Source organism: Thalia democratica, chromosome 3, assembly GCF_965202585.1.
Source record: "Thalia democratica chromosome 3, ktThaDemo2.hap1.1, whole genome shotgun sequence".
Lineage (NCBI taxonomy): Eukaryota > Metazoa > Chordata > Thaliacea > Salpida > Salpidae > Thalia > Thalia democratica.
In genome coordinates, this window is record NC_139167.1 from 25,934,919 (window position 1) to 25,944,151 (window position 9,233).

Genomic DNA, 9,233 nt, shown 5'->3' on the forward strand with positions numbered 1-9,233 from the left:
ATTTAAGATTTTATAAACAAAATTTATAAATTAAACTTGAACACACATAAACTGTTTGATTTAAATCTAAAATTGTTTGATTTATAGTTGTATATACGTAATTTGTATTTAGTAAACTTATAGAGTAGAGGTTTGACCTTATGTGTACTACTTTATGGGCACTATTTTATGTGTAGAATTGCTTCAATCAATTATGCCCATAATTTGATGTGATTTCATTCAAATTATGGGTAGTATTGAGATGTAGCTGCAATTAAGTTGCTGAAATTAAATGAAAAATAAAATACTGTCTAGATCTTTTATAAATATATCAATTCTACACATAAAAGAGTGCCCATAAAATAGTAAACATAAGGCCAAACCACTACTTCTATAAGTTTACTAAATGTAAATTACATATATACAACTATAAATTAAACAATTGGTTTATGTGTGTTAAATTTAAATTTTGTTTATAAAATCTTAAATAAAGAAATATCCAAAATATTTATAATATGCCAAGACATTACTTCTGGTAGTATAAAAAATATAAATTATATAAATATACTATTAAATCAAATAATTGGTTTAAGTGTAATCAAGCTTTTTTTTTCTTTATTAAGTCTAAAAAAAAATTATCCATAATCTTTTAATAAGTCTAGCCTATACTTCTGTTAGTTTACAAAATACAATTTAAATAATTGTACAACTAAATCAAACTATTGGTTTATGTGTATTCAAGTTTTTTTTTATTTGTTTGTTTATAAATTTAAAACTACAAAAACTATCCATAATATTTATATAAGGTCAGGACTGTATTTTATTTTTGTTTAATTACAGCAACATCTAAATACTACTCATAATTTAAATGTAGTCATATAAAAGTATGGTCATAATTGATTGAAGCAATTCTACAAATAAAATAGTGCCCATAAAATAGTACACACAAGAGCAAACCACTACTTTTATAAGTTTACTAAATATAAGTTACATATATAAAACTACAAACCAAACAATTGGTTTATGTGTGTGCAATTTTTATTTTTTTATTTTGTTTATAAAATCTTAAATAATTTTTTTTTTCAAAATATTTATAACATGCCAAGCCATTACTTCTGTTAGTATAAAAATATAAGTTACATAAATATAATTTTATATCAAACAATTGGTTTAAGTGTATTCAAGTTTTTTTTCTTTATTAAATCTTAAATGAAAAAAATATCAATAATCTTTAAATAAGTCTAGCCTATACTTCTGTTAGTTTACAAAATATAATTTAAATAAATGTACAAATAAATCAAACTATTGGTTTATGTGTATTCAAGTTATTTTTTATTTGTTTGTTTATAAAATAAAACTTCAAAAACTATCTATAATATTTATATAAGGCCTGGACAGTAATTTATTTTTCATTTAATTGCAGCAACTTAATTGCAGCAACATCTAAATACTACACATAATTTTGATGACATCACATCAAAAATTGAATGCAGCAATTCTACACATAAAATAGTGCCCATAAAATAATACACATAAAAAGACCTACCCTTTCATACAAACACAAAACTTGTCATGAAAAAGGGAAAGTGGCAAACAAAAACAAAAGAACAAAATTTTAAACGTTGATTACGTCACAAAAACTTAATCATCCAGACGTCAGTGTGCGATTTAGAACGGCTTGAATGCACAAAAGAAAAGTAAAAATGAAAACATTTCAAAACACTAATTGCGTCAAAAACCACTTATTCAATCATAAAATCTAACTTTTAAATCACTATTTACTTTCACAATTCGCTTGCATTGTGTTCATAAACAGCTTCAACGCTTATTACAGACAAATACACACGTTAAAAAAGGAGTAAAAGTGAAATACAAAACACTAATTGCGTCCAAAACCACTTAATCAATCACTATATCTAACTTTCAGGTGACTGTTTTGTCAACACAACTCGCTTTCATTGTGTTTGTTCATCGACAGCTTTAAAGCTATTAACAGGTGTGTAATGTTTGCTGAGCACAAAATTGAAAAGTTAATTGAAAAAGTTTGTCGAGGGTTGAAGAAGTCCAATTGATTTCGGATTATATTGAATATATATTGAAATCTACGTGGGAACAGTTGTTTTTTCAAGTGTTCAGATTTTTTAAAGTGGATTTTTTCCTTTTTTTCTCGTCTTTCTCAAGTGTTGTCTCTGCTTTTATAAACTTCAGTTTGTTGTTGTTCGACTGAGCGTCGTGTTTTGAAGAAGTTGTCTGTAAAATAGGAATGAGAAAAGTAGTGAAACAGAGTAAAAGGTTAGAATGCTTATTTAAAAACACTAGTTATTAAATTTGTTTTAGAAATAGATAATAAATATAGAGTTTAAAAAATTACTGCAAAAGTGTGTTTTTGGATTCAAAAGTATAATTTTTTATGTTTATAACTCAAACATAATATAAAAACTAAGTTTCGATGTCATTTAGTTTTTATAAATCACTTAAGTTTTGATAATAAACTTTTGTTTACTGTATGGTTCTCCATACTTTATATTAAGCTGTTTAGACAAGATTTAGTAGACTTTAAATTTGCGTATGTAAACCCTTTCTAAGTTTTATAAGTATACATTGACCTTATAAAATCATTAAAAAGTTTATCTTAGTTATTCTTTTAATTGTTAATGTCTTCAAGTTTTAAAACTACTGAATAAGTATGTTTTAGATTTAATAACATACAATTTAAAATATAATGCTTAAACCGATTCGTAAATTGACAAGTAGTTCTTCACATTTTATAAAGACTTTGCACCGGAAATATTTTTCAATTAGAATTGTACTTGACTATTCTCTAGTACTTACCAAAAATGTTTATGTACGTCTATTTTCATAGTATTCATATTCATTTTTTGAAATCTTATAATATTCAAGCCTAATAATGGCTCGATTTATGTAAATTCTTAATAATGTTGTTTTTAACTATGCTACTTTTTTATAGATTTGCAGGAAAATGGAAAGATTTTACACCTTGGAAAACTAGCCAAGTTGATTTCATAGACGAAAATAGTAAGTTGAAAGAGTAGTTATAGCAAAAATATATACAGAAGCTAAAAGCAGTTTACGTTATTCGCAGAAATTATAAGAGTTTATATGAAATACTTTTTTAACAATAGAGTAAGGTTACTTGATTTAGTTTTCAAAACTATAATTTAAGTAAGAAAAACTTAACAAACTACAATCGCCTAAAAGTGGCACAAATCAAATTAAAAAATCTATTTTAAACTTAGTTCACACAGTAGATGAAAATAAATCGAATTGTATTAAAAGCTATATAGATTTTAATGTGTTTTGTCAAAAACTAAAGAAAATTTATTGTTGTATTTTAAGGCAAAAGTAAAAGTAACGTTAGTAAAAGATGCGATAAAATAGGTTTAAAAAAACTATAGTTTTCTGGAAAGGGACTTGTAAAAGTAGTTGAATTTTTATTAATTTACTAAGTACAACTCATGTTTTAATTGTATAAGTATGAACAGCGTTTTACATTTTAGTTTTATTTATTCATTTTTAGGCTGCATTACTTAATATATTATACTTACTAACTTTAATTTACTGACACTCATATCACTTTCTACATATACAGTTTTATAAAAGTTAGTTTTAAAAAATAAAACAGCAAATTACAATGTAAAGTTTATTTTTTTCGTATATCTGCTTGTGAGCACTTTCTACAAACTTCAACACAAGAGAAACGTTTCCATTGTTGAATTGTTTGTGTTTAAACTTTAGAAAGCTCTTTGTACGATGATATAGTAGCTAAGTGGTTGTTGTTAACCTCGATGTTAGATACAATAGTAAGCAGAAAAATAAACTTTGTTCACTTGATATTTTATGTTTGAATTTTTGTATTTGTTTTTTTACTTAGTAATTCAGACTTTTTTTACTAAAATTTAATGACTTTTAATTTCTGAGTTATAGATAAATGAGACTTTAGTGTTTTATTTAGTTACAAAGAAAGCTTTTCTTACGACGAGTATTAATTAAAATCCAATGTTTGATTTTACTAAAGAAACAAAATCAAACTAGTCTTAAAGTTTTACATATAATAATAAAATTATTGCAATCAAACTTTCAGTTTAGAATTTGTTAAGAGTGACTACAAAAAAGGGCTTGTTTTAATAAATTTATTTTGTCTTATATAAGTTTTAAATTTTTTTTAAATTTAAAAGTAATAAAAACTCATTACATTTTATAACCCAATAAACTAAATAAACTTTTAGTTTATGACCTTTAAGTTTAGGTAAAAATGTAAAAATTAAAATAAGTTGCGTTTAAATTATACTTTTACAAAAACTTATTAACTTCAATTGTTTTTTTTATTCAAACCGTTAAGAAAATATAAATTTTTTAAGTCTTCATAAATATCTAGCCTAATTAAGTTGTACTTCTAAATCAGTCTTTGGAAACGACCTTATTGTTTTTGCTAGTTTTCTAAAAAATAGATTTCTGTAAACAACTTTAAAACAAGTTTTTATTATTTACAGACTTTGTCAGTTTTACAGTTTTAATATATTTGGTTGGAAACTATAGGTTATAGTTCATAAGTTCATTAAAAAACCCAAACTTGACATTAAATTTAAAACTATCCTAATTTTGTTTATTGGTTTGCTTGTTGGTAGATTTCGTCATTTTAGTTTACAAACAAGAAATATTTTGCTTAAAAAACTTTACGAAAATTTAATATTTCAAACTTAACATTAAATTTTTAATATTTACTTAAATATTTGTTTGTTTGCAGATTTTGTAAAGTATTGTTGCGCACGCAAGCTGACACGGATATCCACAATTGAGGGGATGAGCAAAAACAACAAGAACTACCTACAACACAAGCAAGAAGAAAAAACAGAATTTCTCAAAAATATCTGCCCACACGTTAAAAACAAGGAAGAATTCGTTGAAACGAGGGAGGAAAGAATGGAGAAAGTGGAAAAGAGATCAATAGTTGTTAAATTGCCTCAACAAAGTGATGAAATAACAAAAGAAAATATAAATGTTGATGTTAAAGTTCGTCGCAAAAAGGTTTTTTAAGTTTAAAGTCATACAAACTTTTATTTTGTTGTTATTGAACATTTTTAATACTTTTTTTTCTGTGTTAGATTAAAATTCGCTCAAAATTTGATTCATATTTTTTGCACGAAAACTGTCTAATGACGTCATGTCTATAAAATAATTAGATAAATTGCACGATAATATAATTAGATAGATTAAGTACTTAACCCGTTAAATCCAATTCAATAAGGAAGTCAGTTTTAAACGCGACAATGATCATTTACATCAGTCGTGTGACAAATTCATATATTCAAACTTTTTAGAGAAATTAATAAACTAAAATTTTGTAATTACATTGCATCTAACCTTTTTTTAATGATTCGACCTTTAAAAAGATTATTTTTTGTTTTCAATGAACCGTTCCTTAAATAATCTTATCATTAAGTTTACTAATAGCAATGCAATAACAAACTCAAAGCTTGTAATTAGAATTTAAAACTTCTGTTTTTAATTATAAAAACGGTCTTAGATTTTTAGTTGTAATATTTTACTTTACAAAGGTTCACTATAAATCTTGTTTACAAAAGAGTTGATCACACCAATTCGATCATCAGACCACAAGCTTCGGTAGACTGAGACAAGTTTTTTGGTTGTGACTGACTGATGAGTCCTAATGACGACGAAACCGGTCTCAGTCTACCGAAGCGTGTGGTCTGATGATCGAATTGATGCGATCAACTCTTTTGTAAACTTGAGCTTGTCTCACGGCATACGGAGTCCAGGCTTCTGCTCTGCAGACTTTCGCCGATGTTTTTGTTAATTAAATCTATTTTATTGAATAAATTACGACAAAATTTAAAGCATAATTGAGCTATTATATTACATCACATTATCGTAATATTTATTTCTGTCTACCAAACAAATGTGCTTAAACAATGTGTAGTATATAATACTATAAAACTAATTTCAGTGTTTAGCTATACTAAACTGAAACGCTTTTAGTATATGTGTTTTCTGAAAGACCGAAAACAAAATAGAAAAAAAAACAAATTTTTGAAACATAAAGAAGTTCTCAGTACACAGAAAGTTTTAATCTAATAAAGAGAAAAATAGAATAAATAATATAAATTATTAAACCAAAAAAAAATACAATTTTTTTTTTAATGTAGTTTGGTTTTAAACTAATACATACAGGACAAGCAAAAAGTTTTAATCGTTTCTTTAATTTAATAACTTTAAGTTTTAGACCCAGATAACAAGTTCAAAGCTGGATATCCAGACAAGTATTAGTAAAAAAGTTAGTTAAACTTGTTGATAAAAAACCTATTTTAGGTCTTCAAACAAAAGTCAATACTTCCGAGGTCGAAATCCGGTTCGGAAGTTGTTCAGAGCTCGACATTCAAAAACGTCGCCGACAAACTTCAAAACAACAGGCCCTGCTCTTTTGAGGAGAAAGAATTTGCAACTTGGGGGAATTACCTGAACGAGAATAAAGTGAAGGAATGCATCGAGAGGAAAGTGGAAAGTATAGAGAGGGAGAGTTCGAAGCAGGTGAAAGAACTGGCAAGTTTGATTTGCTCACCTAAGAACAAGCCCTCTAGTGTGAGTAACTGGTTTTAATTGAATTCGAGTGTTTAGTGCATAACTTGAAAACATTTTAATAAATAATTTATTGACAAATATTGCTACCTTACTAACCCGGTTTCACCTAAAAAAGGATCTTCAGAATTAGGTCCTTTATTATTTTGAAAATATTTTAATAGTATTTTTGAAGAACTTCTAAATTAGAAAGTATTAGTTGTTGAAAACTTTAAACCTTTTTTTACTAACTTTGTTAATACCGTTTAAAATTGAACTATATTTTAAGTTTTTGACCAGAGAACAGTTTTAATATCCAATTAAAAACCAGTTTATTTAAAAAATAAATAAAAAACTTGTCGAACTTTATCTCTTAACGTTATAACTATTGCAGTCTTATGACTTTAAAAATAGTTTTGTTTAGTTTAAATTTAGCAACTTTTAGTTGTAAAATGGTAACTTTACAAGAGAATGTTATTTTTTAATTCTTAATTATAGAACTTTAAAATCATAGTTTTATATAGCTCAATACAGTTGTATAAAATTTATTAAACACGTAATTTTATATTTTAGAAAGTCTTCGTACAATCAAGCAACATTGAGTTACCTGTGGAAAGCAGAATATTTTCGCAAAAACCAACTAAACCAGGTAACATTTTGATTATTTTATTGTTATTGTTGTTATTTCTTAATTAGCTAAATGACTAAACTAATTTTCTTTATTTTTAACAAAGTATCTTTCTTTAAACTTTAAACATAGATTTAGAAAACGTATAATCAATCAAAGTTTAAATGTAGACCTTTTTACAGACATATTAGAAAAATACAAATTCAGACAAACAACAAGACTAACTAAACAAAACCAAAAAGAAGCCAAAAACGACCCTCAAAATCTCTTACCACCATCAAACAAAAACCCCCAGTACCAAAACTTTTCCCTCCATACAAACTCCGTGTTATCCAGACTTCCACGATTATCGGACACCTCGCAGGATTGGGAGCTTCCCACTTTCAAGCTGGCGGTAAATCGAGCAAACTTGCAGCACAAGAATGACATCAAGCGGATGAAAGTTGTTAAGAACAAATCGATGGCAGAAATTGCAAATTTCGCCCAATCAAGGTTTTTGCTTAAGTTATTTGGCTAAAAAAAAATTTGGATAAAAACAATTATTGCAATTAAATATACCAAGTTGTATAAAAACTCAATTTGATAAAAAAAAGCTTTTTCTCAACAGTTTATATAAATGATTACCACCATGTTTCTTAAACTTGAAATATCAACTAAAAATTTTGTTTTTTATTTCTATAAACTTTGACTAAGTTTTAAATATTAAATTGTCTAAAACATACAACATTTTTTTATGCTTGTTTTTAATATAAAAAGCATCTCTAGGTCAGTGGCGCGCTTGTGCAAGGAAGACTTTCGTTTAAGGGAATCCCCCTCAATGTTGAGGAGGTGGGATGGTGCAGAGGGGTTGCTGTACCCCAACATGGGTGGTAACAAGCAGGTTCACGTGGGGAGAAGTTTCCATGGTAACCGTGAAAACAGATCCTCAAAACTTCTGTTTCTGAAATAAATAGTTTGTGTTTTATTTTTGCATATTGTTGTTTTAAATATTTAGATTTTCCTAAAAAAGTAATTAAGCTTTTGTTTTGAAAGTATTTTGAAAGTTATTTTGTTTTCAATAAAATTTTACTACCTAATGGCATACTTTTATGGTACTTTTTTTATTTTAAATAATTTAAGTTTACATAAAAACTTTTTAAAAAATGCACATTTAATAAAAAATTGTTTAATTTTTGTAAAGAAAAAAAGTATTTAGAAGTGTTATCTAAAGTAAACTAAGTAAATTTAAATCAATTATAAAATAACTACTTGATCTTTTTGTTTTTTCAAGTCACTTACATATTTTTGTGTATTCTGTATATAAATGTTTTATATACTCTCGTATATTCTAAATCAATATCGTTTAAAACTTTAATGATATTCAAAACAATGAATGTTTTAGTCAAAACAGTGCATTGAGTTATAGTCTGAATTAATAAAAATTAATCAATATTTTTCTTAAATAAAATATTATTTTAAATTTTACTTTTTTAAAGCTGCAATTAATGACAATTGAATTTATTGCTTTTACCGTCCTTTTATATCAACTTTATGACAATGTATTATTACTTAATCATAATAATTTTTTGCGTATATCAAATTGCAAATACTTTATCGTTTTATGTGTTTGTATACCAAATAAAAAAATTTAAATTCGTTACTTTTTTTTTTTTTTTTTAATTGACTAAAAAATTACCACCTAGTAATGATTGAAAAAGAATATTAGTAAAAAAAATAAGAAAAAATAAACTTGATGATTAATATCTTTAATTTTTTTTCAGTTTTTAACTTTTCTTAACTTTTGTTTTAAAGTGTTGATTGCAAGTATTTATATATTGCAGCAACAAATTACTAAAAATATTTCACAATATGTTGAAACTATTAAGAAAAGATTATTTCAATTATTAAATTAACCGAGGTAAACTTGTTTTGTGGTTCTGATTAAACAAAACATTACACTGTTCAAAAGAAACTTTTTTAATCCAGAAATTTTAAGGCTTAATCTAGTATTTGTTTTAAGACTAATTTAAACAAAGCATGAAAGAAAAAAAGT

At 25.7% G+C, this 9,233-nt stretch overlaps 1 protein-coding gene across 1 annotated transcript; it reads left to right on the forward strand.

Annotated features, from left to right (window-relative positions):
* The first annotated feature begins 2,199 nt into the window (after positions 1-2,199).
* Positions 2,200-8,446, forward strand: LOC145831835 (uncharacterized). Its single transcript, XM_082939177.1, has 7 exons — positions 2,200-2,271; positions 2,948-3,015; positions 4,745-5,025; positions 6,328-6,597; positions 7,147-7,222; positions 7,384-7,693; positions 7,967-8,446. Exons 1-7 carry the CDS (start codon positions 2,243-2,245, stop codon positions 8,148-8,150), a joined length of 1,218 nt encoding a protein of 405 aa, XP_082795303.1. The 5' UTR covers positions 2,200-2,242; the 3' UTR covers positions 8,151-8,446.
* Positions 8,447-9,233: the final 787 nt, after the last annotated feature.